The sequence below is a fragment of the Anser anser genome (assembly GCF_964211835.1).
Source record: "Anser anser genome assembly, chromosome: 1".
NCBI classification, from domain to species: domain Eukaryota; kingdom Metazoa; phylum Chordata; class Aves; order Anseriformes; family Anatidae; genus Anser; species Anser anser.
The window spans coordinates 178,059,087-178,075,321 of NC_139720.1; the positions used below are offsets into that span (position 1 = coordinate 178,059,087).

A 16,235-nucleotide genomic window follows, 5' to 3' on the forward strand; every position below is an offset into this window, starting at 1 on the left:
CACCTGAGCCACTTCAATCTTAGCAGCCTGATCCACCTGCTGGTTGTTTTGGTGTTCTTCAGTAGCCCGATTCTTGGGCACATGAGCATCTACATGGCGTACCTTTACAACCAGGTTCTCTACCCGGGCAGCAATATCTTGCCACAATGCCGCAGCCCAGATGGGCTTGCCCCTGCGCTGCCAGTTGTTCTGCTTCCATTGCTGTAACCACCCCCACAGGGCATTTGCTACCATCCATGAATCAGTATAGAGATAGAGAACTGGCCACTTTTCTCGTTCAGCAATATCTAAAGCCAGCTGAATGGCTTTTACTTCTGCAAACTGACTCGATTCACCTTCTCCCTCAGCAGCTTCTGCAACTCGTCGTGTAGGACTCCATACAGCAGCTTTCCATCTCCGATGCTTTCCCACAATACGACAGGACCCGTCAGTGAACAAGGCATATTTCTTCTCATTTTCCGGTAGCTTGTTGTACAGGGGGGCTTCTTCAGCACGAACCACCTCCTCCTCTGGTGATATCCCAAAGTATTTGCCTTCTGGCCAGTCCATAATCACCTCCAAGATTCCTGGGCGACTGGGGTTTCCTATTCGAGCCCGCTGAGTAATCAGTGCAACCCACTTGCTCCATGTAGCATCAGTTGCATGATGTGTAGAGGGGACCCTTCCTTTGAACATCCAGCCTAGTACCGGCAGTCGGGGTGCCAGGAGGAGCTGCGCTTCAGTACCGACCACTTCCGAAGCAGATCGAACTCCTTCATATGCTGCCAATATCTCCTTTTCAGTTGGAGTATAGCGGGCTTCAGATCCTCTGTATCCCCGACTCCAAAACCCCAGGGGTCGACCTCGAGTTTCCCCAGGTTCTTTCTGCCAGAGGCTCCAGGTGGGACCATTCTCTCCGGCTGCGGTGTAGAGCACATTCTTTACATCTGGTCCTGTTCGGACTGGCCCGAGGGCTACTGCATGAACTATTTCCTGCTTAATTTGTTCAAAGGCTTGTCGTTGCTCAGGGCCCCATTCAAAAGCATTCTTCTTACGGGTTACTTGGTAGAGCGGGTTTACAATCAGACTGTAATTTGGAATATGCATTCTCCAAAACCCCACGACACCTAGGAAAGTTTGTGTTTCTTTTTTGCTAGTTGGTGGAGACATAGCTGTTATTTTGTTGATCACATCCATTGGGATTTGACGGCGTCCATCTTGCCATTTTATTCCTAAAAACTGGATCTCTCGTGCAGGTCCTTTAACTTTATTCTGTTTTATGGCAAAACCAGCCTTCAGAAGGATTTGGACTATTTTCTTCCCTTTCTCGAAAACTTCTTCTGCAGTGTCACCCCACACAATGATGTCATCGATGTACTGCAGGTGTTCAGGAGCTTCCCCCTGCTCCAGCGCAGACTGGATCAGTCCATGGCAAATGGTAGGGCTATGTTTCCACCCCTGGGGCAGCCGATTCCAAGTATATTGGACTCCCCTCCAAGTGAAAGCAAACTGTGGCCTGCACTGTGCTGCTAGAGGGATGGAGAAAAATGCATTAGCGATATCAATTGTGGCATACCACTTGGCTGCCTTTGATTCCAGTTCATACTGGAGTTCTAGCATGTCCGGCACTGCAGCACTCAGTGGTGGCGTGACTTCGTTCAGGCCACGATAGTCCACTGTTAGTCTCCACTCACCATTAGACTTTCGCACTGGCCATATGGGACTATTAAAAGGTGAATGAGTCTTGCTGATCACTCCTTGGCTCTCCAGTTGACGAATTAGCTTATGGATGGGACTCAGGGAGTCTCGGTTGGTGCGATATTGCCGCCGGTGCACAGTTGTGGTAGCGATCGGCACTTGCTGTTCTTCAACCCTCAGCAACCCCACAACAGAAGGGTCCTCTGAGAGACCAGGCAAGGTAGACAACTGTTTAATGTCCTCTGTCTCCAAAGCAGCTATGCCAAAAGCCCAGCGGAACCCTTTTGGGTCCTTGAAATATCCTCTTCTAAGATAGTCTATGCCAAGGATGCACGGAGCATCTGGGCCAGTCACAATACGGTGCTTCTGCCACTCATTACCGGTTAGACTCACTTCAGCCTCCAATACAGTTAACTGCTGGGATCCCCCCGTCACACCATAAATACAGATGGGCTCTGGCCCTTTATAGCTTGATGGCATTAGAGTACATTGTGCACCGGTGTCTACCAAAGCCTTATACTTCTGTGCGTCTGACGTGCCAGGCCATCGAATCCACACAGTCCAATAAACTCGATTGTCCCTTTCCTCCCCCTGGCTGGAGGCAGGGCCCCTCTAGTCCTGGTCAGAATCTTCATTTCTGTGTTTAAAGGACTGCCTGCTGGAAGTTGGAGCAGCAAACCTTTCAGAGAACTCCTTTTTCCCAATTGTTTTCCTTTGCAATTCACGTACCCGTGCCTCTAGGGTCGCAGTAGATTTTCCATCCCATTTTCTCATGTCCTCTCCATGGTCACGTAGGTAAAACCACAGGGTGGCGCGGTGTGTGTGCCCACCATATTGTCTTCCTTGCATAGATGAACGTTTACCCCTAATAGCTGAGACACTGGTTTGTACAGGTGGGGAGGAAAATAAACTCTCTTTAAGTTGGTGGATCTCTTCAGAAAGTTTCTCCAAGGTATTCTCTTTTAGCTGGTGGACACTGGTTCGTTCAGGTGAAGGGGAAGATAATCTTTCTTCAAGTTGGTGGATCTTTTCAGAAAGTTTCTCTAAAGCATTCTCTTTTAGCTGGTGGACACTGGTTCGTTCAGGTGGAGGGGAAGATAAATTCTCTTTAAGTTGGTGGACCTCTTCAGAGAGTTTCTCCACAGCTGAGACACAGGCCTTTAGGGAAGAGGAGAGATTTCCTTCGTACTGCCGGAGTATTTTAGTCACTTCATTCACTGTGGGATTCTCCTCCGTTTTCCAGGCTAGTATTGCCAATGAGCTGGCATATGATGATGGGGCACTCTGTACAAACTTCCGCCACATGGGTAGTGTACACCGGACTGCATCTGGATCTGCGGATGTTTGTGCGTCGTCCAGGTCCTTATAAATTACTTCCCGTACGGCCAATTCCCTCAGGTACTGAATTCCCTTCTCCATGGTGGTCCATTTGCTTGGTAAACATACAAGTTCTTCCTTGAAGAGATACCTTTCCTTCACAGCTGACAGGAGACGCCTCCAGAGGCTGCGAGATTGTGCTCCATCTCCAATTGCTTTGTCAATGCATGCGTCCCTAGCAAGGGATCCCAGCCGCCTGGCTTCCTTGCCCTCCAATTCCACATAATTGGCTCCCGTGTCCCAGCACCGGAGCAGCCAGGTGACAAGCTGCTCGCCTATACAGCGACCAAAATCTTTTCGCACATCTCGTAGCTCACGCTGGTATAGAGTCCGGGTAATTACTGTTGATTTTTCGACATCCTCATCCTCATCTTCAGTCTTCTGCACCTTTGATGGCCGGTGTAGAGTCCGGGTAGTTACTGTTGATTTTCCGACATCCTCATCCTCATCTTCAGTCTCCTGCACCTTTGATGGCTGGTATGGAGTCCGGGTAGTTACTGTTGATTTTTCGCCATCCTCATCCTCATCTTCAGTCTCCTGCACCTTTGATGGCCCAGCCTCGTCTTCACTACGCCCAGACTTAGCAGAAGACTGTCTGCGTTTTAAACGACCTGAGCCTCTATACCATTTTTTCACCTTGTCTACAGGGGCAACTTGCACTGCTACAGCTAGTTTCTCTGACCCAGCCACAGGGTCTGCCACAGGGGTTGGAATACCCTCTGCGGGGTCAACTTGCACTGCTACAGCTCGTTTCTCTGACCCAGACACAGGGTCTGCCACAGGGGTTGGAATACCCTCTGCGGGGTCAACTTGCACTGCTACAGCTCGTTTCTCTGACCCAGCCACAGGAGTGGGAGCAGCTGCACGAGCTGGGGCAGCTGCAGGAGCTGGAGCGGCTGCAGGGGCTGGAGCTGGAGCGGCTGCAGGGGCTGGAGCTGGAGCGGCTGCAGGAGCCGGAACGGCTGCAGGAGCTGGAGCTGGAGCGGCTGCAGGAGTTGGAGCTGGAGTGGCTGCAGGGGCTGGAGCTGGAGCGGCTGCAGGAGCTGGAGCGGCTGCAGGAGCTGGAGCTGGAGTAGCTGCAGGAGCTGGAACTGGAGCGGCTGCAGGAGCTGGAGCGGCTGCAGGAGCTGGAACTGGAACGGCTGCAGGAGCTGGAGCTGGAGTAGCTGCAGGAGCTGGAACTGGAGCGGCTGCAGGAGCTGGAACTGGAGCGGCTGCAGGAGCTGGAGCTGGAGCGGCTGCAGGAGCTGGAGCTGGAGCTAGGTTGCTAGTAGCATCAATTGCAGCTCGATAGGCACAAGCCAGACCCCAGCACGCTACAGTGATTTGTGTCACTTTGGAACTGCCAGAGTCATGACACCTTTTTTTCAAGCATTCTGCCAGCTTTTTAGGATTTTGCAGTTGTTCAGGGGTGAATGTCCAAAACACTGGAGGTGACCACTGCTCTAGAAACCTGCCCATATCCTCCCACACTCCCTGCCACTCGCAACTATCCCGCCTCAAGACAGATCTCCGGATGAGATTCCTAAGTAGTTGTTTAACCCTCCACAAAATCTGAAGCGCATTCAGGAGACATAACAACAAGAGCAGGCTGGTCTGAGTATCCCAAGGATATTCAACATCTCGGAGAACCACCGTAACTAACTCGGGGGATAAGAGGGTGGTGGTGAAGGAGAAAGGGAGAGTGAACAGGTAGGGAAACATGTCTTCCCCTGTCCCCTTCACAGATTGGCTCCCTAACGAAAACAGGCAATAGGTGTAATTGCTAATAGTTTCCGAGATATGGGTTCCAAAGTATAGAGTCGATGTCAGTGCTGAGTACAAATACCAGGTTAAAGTCATGACCAGATATCTCATCATTTCATAAGCCATTGCTACACCGCACAGTACCATAACAATCTTAAACCAGGGCCCGGAAAGGATAAACAGTGCAACAGGGAGCACATACAGAAAGTAACGCACCATAAAACTCAATTTGGAATACAGGTACAGCAGACTGGAGATTAAGGCAATCAACATCGTGACTAGCAACTATTAAGCAGGTCCAATACTTATACCAATTTTAGTTTAACACACTCTGGTCAGATTTGTCGATATCTCAACCCTTCGGGCCCCACGTTGGGCGCCAAAAGGACTGTTGTGGTTTAACCCGGCTGGCAGCTAAACACCACACAGCCGTTCGCTCACCCTCCCCCCTCCCTCTCTGGGATGGGGGAGAGAAACGGGAAAGTGAAGCCTGTGAGTTGAGATAAAGACAGTTTATTAAGACAGGAATATAATAATAACAATAATAATAATAATAGTGATAATGGTAATAGTATTAACAATAATAATGTGTAAGAAAACAAGTGATGCACAATGCAATTGCTCACCACCCGCTGACCGATGCCCAGCCTATTCCCGAGCAGCCGGCCCCCCACCCCGGCCAGCCACCCCTATATATTGTTTAGCATGACGTCAGATGGTATGGAATACCCCTTTGGCCAGTTTGGGTCAGCTGTCCTGGGTCTGTCCCCTCCCAGCTCCTGCTGCACCCCCAGCCTGCTCGCTGGCAGGACAGAGCAAGAAGCCGAAAAGTCCTTGGCCTGGTGTAAACACTGCTCTGCAACAATTAAAACATCAGCATGTTATCAGCGCTCTTCTCATCCTAACCCAAAACATAGCACCCTACCAGCTACTATGAGCTACTTAACTCTGTCCTAACTGGAACCAGGACAAGGGGGTATTTACATTTAACTTAATGTTATCAGAATAATTTTGTCACCCACAGTCCCATCAGAGATGCCTCAGGTATACATCCTGACATCCTGTCCCATCCCATCCCATCGCCACCAACACCCCTCCCACCCCAGATATGATCACATGAGACTAGTTGAATAGCCTTTATAGTCTGAGCAAACTGTAGGGCAGGATTCATCTAACTTATTTTATACAAGTTCTTTACAGTGGGATGAGTGGGGACCTAAATGTAGACTAGCTGAAATGTAGATGTAAAGGCGGTCAATTTCTACATTTGTTCACAAAATTTACTGTGCAGAATTCTGCAAGTACTGTCCATAGAAAGCTAGAGCACTCTGCCATCCTAACTACTTGCCTGTAGTAATGTGACTAGGGATTATTATTATGAAAGATTGTAAAGGATGCAAATTCATTTTCAGGGCAAACTGAGTCTTATTGAACTACTAATTCCTCAGCTCTGTGATATAAAGATTCCTCCAACTGGCTCAGAATTGGTCCCTCATTTTTAGTAATTAATAGGAAATTTGCCTGTGAGATACAATATAATTAGACAATTTATGTACTAAAATAACACTCTGTAAATTACATTTATTTCTTTATCAAGAGGATTTCTCTTCTTAACTTCCTAAAAGCTTTACTCATCTTTGCCCTATAACTCAATTACTTACATCCACTTGTGAAGCTCTTGACCTTCAGGGAATAGACTAAGCCACTCCCTTGAGATCCCTTCCTAGCAGTTTAAGTAATGAGGAGTCAGCAAGTGTAATCATGAAAAGAAAATTATTTTCATCAAGAAAATGTATGTTTAACCTTGTCAGAATGATCTCTGTATGGAGTATAAAGTAGACATATGCAAAAAAAAAAGATCATAATTAAAAAGTAAGAACAATTTCTTTATTATTTTTTTTTTTCCTAAAGCACACAAATTCTATCGAGGGGAAAAAAAAAAAAAAGTAAAAAAAAAAAAGACTTATACAGAATTATAAAAGTTCTTTTAATTCCTTTTTCTTGTTTCTAGGTAACCAACATTTGAATTTTTTGGCCTTACTCAGACTTCCCATAGGGAATTAGCTAATTAGCTCACTGAGCCACTGTTAATAATTATTCTGAAAAGTCATGGACATTGAGTATAGTATCAGAGGATTAAAAAAAGAGTCTGGAAAAAAGCCAGGTGTGGCACTTTTTGTTTGTTTGTTTGTTTGTTTGTTTGTTTTTAATGACAAATAAAACAACCCTAAAGTTTGCTACCAAGAAAACTGATCCTCAGTACCCTGGGGAGAAAAATAAATCATGAAATAAATACTAAGAGGAAACAAAAATCCTCAAAGACTTGTTATTGTCTAAACATTAATTAGTATGGCTTTATAAATAACACCAGGCATCCATGGTTTTGTGTTTTAAGAGCTGATAGGAAAGTTTCCACTGATCAGAAGAGAGGAGGATGCACGCCACCTTACATGTTTCCAAATACCTCACAGAACTACTGTTTGAGGGCCAAGGTTACAGGCAGATTTTATCTCTGCCAGAAGATATTTATATTTCTTACTCTAAAGCAAGGGCAGCTCTAGCCTTGGGGGTGTTAAGATCCATTCCCACCAGAATTTTATAACCCTCAGTAAAATCTTTGTGAGCTTTTCTTCCCTCCAGTGCTAAGCACAGACAGTGCACATGAAAGCACAAAACCAAACAGTCACATGCAAGACAGAAGCATGCACAGGGACAAGAAGAATGCTGTGCCTTGCCTTTAGTGAGGGTGATCCCCAGCACCTATAAAGCATTACAACCTGCATTGCTCAAAAGAAAAGGGTGTTTGGTCAATGTTACAATAAGTAGCAGAGAAATGTTAAAAATCTGAACTGATATCCCACTCTCTCTGAAGTTATAAAGACCAAAGGTAAATCAACGTATGTATCATAACACGTGTTGAATTAATAAAACACCATGGTGTGATGATTCTTGACTCATAGAAACCTAGACATTCTCTCTTTTTTTAAAATAATTATAAAAAACAAAACAAGACAAACAAACAAACATAAACAGAAGACCTCTGTGGAATAAAATTGTAAATAGAAGTGAATAAACAAAACACAATAGATGTTTTCTAAAATAAACAGACTTTCTTTTAGATATTTTTTTCCAGATAATGTGGAGGGAAAAAAAAAAAGAAAGGCAAAATAGTTCTAGTAATATTTAACACTTAAAGGAAAAATAGTTCAATCATTCAAATTTAATGGGGTAAGGAAACTCTTCTTTTTGGAGACCTCCAATTCATCTTTTTTGTTGAGGGATTTTGATGACAACCAAAAATTGCTTAAAATAAAAATAAAAACTGTTTTAATTATGGAATAACCAGACTTCCCCTGTAATGTTCTATCTTTACATTATTAAAATAAATTATTTAATTTTTCATTTTTCCTTCATCATGTGGCTGTTCTTATGAACTTTTGCATATTTTCACATATTTTCAAAAGCATTACAATTCTCTCACAGATCATTGGTTTGAAATCAATGCTAATAACCAGTCTTGTGAAAGACAGGAACCAAGAAACCGCAGTATGAATCTGTGTGCTAGGAGGGATACAGAAAGATGGTAAAGACTTCCCTTTGGTAAAGAAAAAAAAAATCTAAATTAATTCATTGTTTAGACTACATATTGTCTCTTATGCCCTTTGCACAACAGTAATATTTAGCCACAGATATGCATTAAGATATTAATAGTCGTAGGCTTAGATAAACTTACACACACAGTGACTTTGTGTGGTCAACACTACAAAGATAGTGAGGACTAATGGAGGAAACATGGATGGTTTGATGGATTTACTGAAGTCCTACATGTCATGGCTAAGCTTGTTCTACTACCAGTAATGTGGAAATATCATCTGAGTATCCTTTGAGAACAAAACTGTGAGCTTGATCCAAAGCCATCTGAAAACTCCTGTTGCCTTTAGTGGGTTTGGATCAAGCACTTCATGTTTAATATCTTTTTTTTCTACCCCAAGGTTGAAATCTTAGTTCACTGCGGAATAAGCTGTTTTGTGTGAAGGTCATGCATTTAAATCATTTTGCTTTTCCACAATCTGATAAAAGGAATTTTAAGAAATATGCACTTAAATAGAAATAATCTATTTTTATTTATTTTTTTAATTACTTTTTGGAAAAATAGCATGTCAAATTTATAACAAACATTGGGTGTTTATAATGCTTTTTAATAGAACAAGATAACAGAATCAGTGGCTGGAAACAAAGATTCTATAGACTTATGACAGAAGGTAAAGTTGCTTTGAACTGTATGTGAGATTGTAATGCTTGAATTACAAAGTTGCTATTAAAACTCAGGACTGGCCAAATGCATGAAGTTCTTTTAACAATGCATTTTCTGAGTAGTGGCAGTACAATATGCATGTACGGAACAAATGGCTGGCTTCAGTTCAGTGCAAATTTAAAACCTTTACTTTTTTGACAGGGAGTGAACAATTCATCATGTCTGACCATAAGGTCATTACATGGTGTAACACACCATAATGTCACAATTCTTTAGAATGGTGAAATGCCAGCTCCCAGCCAAGTATTTAGAGAGTCATGTGCCTGTATACAGGAAGCCAAATTACTACAAATTTCTGCCTAAAAGCAGAATTGGAACAATTAAAACAAAAATGCAAAATAGTGTCTGAAGAGTTTATTTTCAGAAAATAGACTTTCATAGTTCTTGGATTCGGAGGAAGTACACAAAAAAAGGATTAAAAAAATAATTAGGACAAAGATTGGCAAAATAACTTCATCAATGAAACAAATACTAATTCTGTTCCTCCTGCACACACACTTGGAAATAAAGAATTAATGTAAACATAAATGGATGAATTCAGGATGTTATTGATATAAAACAACTAAATATGTAAAATCCAATAGTTAGTTTAAAATACCCAAGCCATATACGAAGTTAATATGTGCCTTTCGATGCTCTGGTTCTCATTATCTGAAGCTTAAAAAGAGAAGTGATTTTTCTTAAATATATATTATAATCAATTAATTGTGACTCTGACTAGCCTAAATAATGGGTGTCAGTATAAGAAACAAGATCAAGGCTACATATATATTGGTTATGTGTTGGTTAACACATACACAAAACATATACAAAAAAAATCAAAACAAAAAAACAGTATTTACTCAAAGTCTTGTTTGTCTTCATTCATATCCCTGTTACACTTGTACTTTTTTCTCCCCCAGACTAGTTCAGAAGGAAGGATTGTGAGCTTTAAACAACTAACAAAAAAAAAAAAAAAAAAAGTGTTTTTTCCTCCTACTTTTCTCGTGTGAACTTATGGAGACACTTCTTCCAAATGGCGTGCTCCCCATAGATGTTCTTGCTTTCACTGTTAACTATCACTGCTATATCCCTCTGAAAATATCAGCTTTCATATCAGGGAATTGACATAATTAGTATAGGAATGATAAATGCCTTATCTGGATTTTATGAAAATAACCTTTTACAAATTCCTGCTTTAGAACTTTATTCAAATTAGCTTCATTATAAGCTCTGATATTCTTGATGAAAATCAGAAATAAAAACAACAGGACAAGAATGCGTAAGATTTAACTGCTACAGAAGAGTCAACATTATTTTCTTACCTCTAAAGAGTAAGGTCTTCCATAGGTGTATTGTATTACCACGATTCTCAGGCAGCATCTCTTCCCACATCTAAAACAAACAAACAAACAAACAAACAAAACCCTAATACCACGAGATTCTTAAAACATCTGTAGCTACCTCACATTGAAAAATGTGCTGACTGGGGGAATATGTACTATTTCACAGAACTTCCCAGTTATCTTTCCCACATAATCCTTTCCATGTTGGAGATCATACTGAATCCTTTCCATGTTGGCGATCATACTGTTCAAGCAGTTTTAGGTAATGACATCTAAGGGAAAAACTCATGTGATAAGGGAAGATGACTATTTCAGGATTTCAAGTGCCACATAGTATCATCAAAACTGGATAGTCCTTAAACAGGTCACTGAGAGTCACTGGTAGTTTTTTTCACTGATTGAGCTGTCCTTAAACAGGAAAATATTTCTTAAAAGTAGAGATATAAACATATAACCAAAGCCCCTCAAAAATCTCAAAACATCTTTGAAATTAAGTAGAAATATTCAATTAGCATGATGTAGATGCAGTATTTTGACAACTAAAAAAGCATGAAAACAAACAAACTAAACAAACAAACAAAAAAAAGTACAAAGAAATCCATCTGGAAAATTGGAATAAATAAATAAAACAGGAAAACAAAATAATTCTCCAGAATCAATTACCTTAGAAGTTCTAATAGGCCAGTGGATTTGTCAGATTTTCAAGAAACTTTTCTAATTCAATTACAGATGAAAGTAAGCTATTGTTTTCATAATATATTTAAGCTCTGTTATACTCCCAAATGGATATAAAATATATTTGGAATGCAAGAGAAAGGCAAGAAAGATTTAAAACTTCTCTAGTCATATTTTCAGAAACATTTAATGTTTCCAGTGACAATTACATTATTAAAAGTGCAGAACATCAAGCATTGTTTTTTAAGGAATAGATAAATTCCTGAAAATCATGCCTTAGTGTTAATATAATTCTATTTTTTGTTTCAATTTGTTTTATTTTCTCTTCCTATGTTGTATCATATTGTATTATCTATATTATAAATAGAAGGGGAAAAACAAACAAACAAAAAAACCCCATAAGAATGTAAAGTTATCTGTGATATTTGCTTCTTCAGGAGCCCAAGTACACATAGAGGGAACACATAGATCTGAGCTCGCCACAGGTAGGCCTTAGCACAGAGCTGTGCCCATGACAAGGGTCAGTTCCACACTGACACAGCTGTTACGAGGCTTCTGGACGAAAGTGGAATTATGCATAAGTGGAATTATGCCTGGGTATCATGGAAGACCAGTTGGATTTGGGATGTTTTGTTGCATTTTGTACGTTTGATCTCATCTATGTATACAGATCGTGTTTTACAGCTCCAGGTGCCCCTTAGGTATAACCTCCAAAAGCATCTTTTCATTCCAATCAGCTTTACTACATACATACTAAATACCAACCTGTCGAGCAGGAAGCATGTTGCTTGTATTGCTGGTTCAAAAACAAATAAACAAACAAGCAAACAAAAACACTCCTTGAAATGGGAGAAGAGATAAAAGAAGTATGTGTATGTCTCTGTCATGGTAGCTATTTTTAAACTTATATGAGGGTAGCATCTCATACTCCTACTTATAAATTATCAGATTTCTGTGGTAGGCTGTATAAATACAGACCAAAACAGCTGATACCATGAGAGATATTTCAGCACTGACTTTGGGACACAGGATAACTGTTATTTTCTGCAGACTTTTGGGAAGAATATTTTACATTTGCTCTCTTTAAGGATGATCCACTTCCTATAAATGAATGCATTTTATTGGACTTGATTCTAAATGTCTGTAATTGCAGTAATTGCTGAACAGCCAGAAATACCTGTATTGTGTTCAAAACAGTCATTGGCTTTACTCTGTTTGGAGATCTTTTCAGTTGGCAATGGGTTACAGAGGGTTCAGTGAGACATCCTTTAGAATGACATAAATAAATTCCTGGTGGTAGAATCCTACAGATAGACTAGAGGAAAATATAAAATCAGATACTTCAGATGTCATTTGATTTATGTGATTTCCACTTTCATTGCTAGGAAAAAGTTTCTAAGCACTATGTGAAACTATCATGAATTCCTTGTCAAGGCTGGATTCGGCATGATCCATTGAGCAATACAGGATCAAATTCAAAAGACTTGGCACACAGGTTTTTCTTATGAAGAAAAGCAGATCATGTGCAAATCCATTTTATCATCCATCTCTTCCAATGGAAATAAGATTTGGGTTGAAATCTTACAGATGAATCTTTACACTATAGATTTTCATTAACCAAGCTTATTTCACTCAAAGATTGCAACAGTCAATTCATTGTATATTCACTACATTACTTTTTTTTTTTTCCAGGCAGATTCACTGCATGGAAACTGGCCAACACGTGAAATGTTAAAAGCAACAAGAAGTACCTGTAATCCCTTAGGTTTCCAAAACAATGCTTTGTTTTTAACACCACTCCAAAAACATCTGAAAATTATAGTGTTTTCTTTCACATATTTTATGTCTTCTATCTGTCAAGTGGTAGGAAGGATACTTTTTTTTTTTTTTTTAAACTTCTGTGGCAATAATGAGGAAAGTATCACAGGTCATTGGCACTCCTTCCTGTCCCCCCTCCATCTTCTGTCTTTGTCTTCCATCCTTTCCTTTTCTCATTCTTTTCTATGTTCAGAAGCATTCCACTTTTGTCTGGCTCTCAGCCTGGAAAGACAGGGTGGAAAAGTTAAACTATTTTGCTAAAATTCTCGAAATAAGGCTTGTGTTTTCCTGTACACAAGTGACATTCCAAATTAATTGGAAAAAAATATATATATAGGACATATATATATATATATTTACGTATAGGACCTCTGGGACTATTGAACTCTTGAGCCCTTTATTTTGAGAGAAAACTTTTCCTGCAATTTTGCCTCCTTTTCTTCCTCTTCCTCTTCCTCTTCCTCTTCCTCTTCCTCTTCCTCTTCCTCTTCCTCTTCCTCTTCCTCTTCCTCTTCCTCTTCCTCTTCCTCTTCCTCTTCCTCTTCCTCTTCCTCTTCCTCTTCCTCTTCCTCTTCCTCTTCCCCTTCCCCTTCCCCTTCCCCTTCCCCTTCCCCTTCCCCTTCCCCTTCCCCTTCCCCTTCCCCTTCCCCTTCCCCTTCCCCTTCCCCTTCCCCTTCCTCTTCCTCTTCCTCTTCCTCTTCCTCTTCCTCTTCCTCTTCCTCCTTGTTCTTCCTCCTTGTTCTTCCTCCTTGTTCTTCCTCTTCCTCTTCCTCCTTGTTCTTCCTCTTCCTCCTTGTTCTTCCTCTTCCTCCTTGTTCTTCCTCCTTGTTCTTCCTCCTTGTTCTTCCTCTTCCTCCTTGTTCTTTCTTTTTCTTTCTTCTTCTTCTTCTTCTTCTTCTGCTTCTTCTTCATTTCTAAAAAAAAAACAAAAAAACAAAAAAAAAAAAAAAAAAAAAGTAAATAAAACACACACCCAAAAAACCTCTCAAGTCACACTGGTGGTACAATCCTGCCATCACTCAAGTCTAGCTTTTTGATTGTGTTAGTAAGCCTAAGGTACTAACCTAAATCTTTCCTCTCAGTAGTGCCATGTGCTAGCAGGCAAGTCATCAGAACAGCTTTAACTAAAGCTTTAGAACCATATGCTGTGAAAATAGTCACAAAACAAGTGTGCGATTATCTAGACTTTAGGAATTGATTTCACATAATCACTGTGGGTAAAAAAAGTAATCCTATGTGATTGTCTGAAATATCCTGAGATATTTTTTGCTCTCTGAAAACATAAAACTGTTTCATTTATAACTAAGAGAAAACAAAGCAGTGATTTTTTGAAGAAACTAGATTACAAGGGGCTTAAAATTGCATAAGGTCTAAAATCTTTATCAACATGTGGCAGATAAAACAGCAATATACTGCACACGTAGAATATTGTACAAGAAGTATGAGAAAGTGAAAAAAGTCATTTCAAATTGCGTGCTTGACACTAATGATCTGTTTGGATTAACAGTTGTCAGCATGTAAATTCAGTCACAAAAAAAAAAAGTTACTTGAATGGATGCAAAGTGAACATCTGTGTCTATGGCTGATGTCCCTGAAGATAAAGATGTACTGTTGCTTTGTTTTATAGTATGATTGCTCCTGAATGTTTTGTTAGCCAAACTTTGTATTTGAGAAATACGAATAGATAGGTTGTTCTTGGAATGGAAATCTTTCCCCTTCCTTTGTGCAATGGAACAGAATATTTGCCTTACCTCAAAGCTTCATACTATTTAGATGAGAGACATACTTTTTGAGGATTTTTTTGGTACTCTTCTTATTCTGAATATAAAATATTTGCAAAAACTGAGGTCATATTTTAATTGGTTGAGCTACCCATCCCAACAGAACTGTAATTAACGCATAACTTCCTGTCATTTTGCTGGGGTATCATTTCATGATGCAGTGATCTATTTTGATACCATCCATTGCCCTGTCATTTATAAAACAGTCTGAAATAGTTTGCTTAGAGTAATCTGTAAAAGTCTACCTGTGCAATAGAGAGAAGTAGGCAGCAAATAAATAAATAAATAAATAGCCTTTTCCCATTTTTTCCCCTCCTTTTCCCATTTTCTGACCTTGAAATGGCCATTGAATGGTATGTTTTTACATTATCCCTATAATATTAATATATTTTTGCACTGTTGTTGCAAGTAGTTTTACTGGGCCTGGAATACAGCCCTAATATCTTACCACAGCAGAAGAATTATGAAATTATTCACCACATATATTACCACTTCTCAGACGTTAATTTGATTATTCATCAGTTCCCCTCCTCCTCCTCCTCTATTAAGAGTCCTGATACCTTCCTTCAAATTCCTGACCCTTCTCTCAGCTCAGTATGTTAAGCAAAGCTTATCATTTATTCATGCTTATCTCAGTATAATAAAACATTAATTATAGTATCTAGATGGTAACACATCTTGATACATGGCTTAGGTTTCTCCATCCCATTCTTCAATACAACATTTGTCTTTACTCACCCCAATATGCAACCTGAAATCCTCTAATTCACATCCTCAGGAAGAATTCCAACAAGAACCTTTACAAATATTTGCATATATGAATATAAGACCATATATTAGAAAACTAATATATGAATATATGAAGACCAATGCTTTTAACTTTCAGAAATGTAAAATTAATGACTCATAATCATAAGATATAGTAACTGGAAACTTTTTTTAATGTACTGTTGTGGTTTAACCCAGCTGGCAGCTAAGCACCACACAGCCGTTCGCTCACCCTCCCCCCTCCCTCTCTGGGATGGGGGAGAGAAATGGGAAAGTGAAGCCTGTGAGTTGAGATAAAGACAGTTTATTAAGACAGGAAAATAATAATAATAATAATAATAATAATAATAATAATAATAATAATAATAGTATTAATAATGATGATGGGTATGAAGCAAGTGACGCACAATGCAATTGCTCACCACCCGCTGACCGATGCCCAGCCTATCCCCGAGCAGCCGGCCCCCCACCCCGGCCAGCCACCCCTATATATTGTTTAGCATGACGTCAGATGGTATGGAATACCCCTTTGGCCAGTTTGGGTCAGCTGTCCTGGGTCTGGCCCCTCCCAGCTCCTGCTGCACCCCTAGCCTGCTCGCTGGCAGGACAGAGCGAGAAGCCGAAAAGTCCTTGGCCTGGTGTAAACACTGCTCTGCAACAATTAAAACATCAGCATGTTATCAGCGCTCTTCTCATCCTAATCCAAAACATAGCACCCTACCAGCTACTATGAGGAAAATTAACTCTGTCCTA

The 16,235-nt window shown here is 40.6% G+C and overlaps 1 protein-coding gene across 1 annotated transcript; it reads right to left on the minus strand.

Annotated features, from left to right (window-relative positions):
* Positions 1–2,281: 2,281 nt before the first annotated feature.
* LOC310893087 (uncharacterized protein) lies at positions 2,282–9,348 on the minus strand. The gene is made up of 2 exons (XM_083821607.1): positions 3,598–9,348; positions 2,282–3,519 (listed from the first exon to the last, which is right to left on the minus strand). Exons 1-2 carry the CDS (start codon positions 5,071–5,073, stop codon positions 2,290–2,292), a joined length of 2,706 nt encoding a protein of 901 aa, XP_083677733.1. The 5' UTR covers positions 5,074–9,348; the 3' UTR covers positions 2,282–2,289.
* Between the last annotated feature and the right edge of the window lie 6,887 nt (positions 9,349–16,235).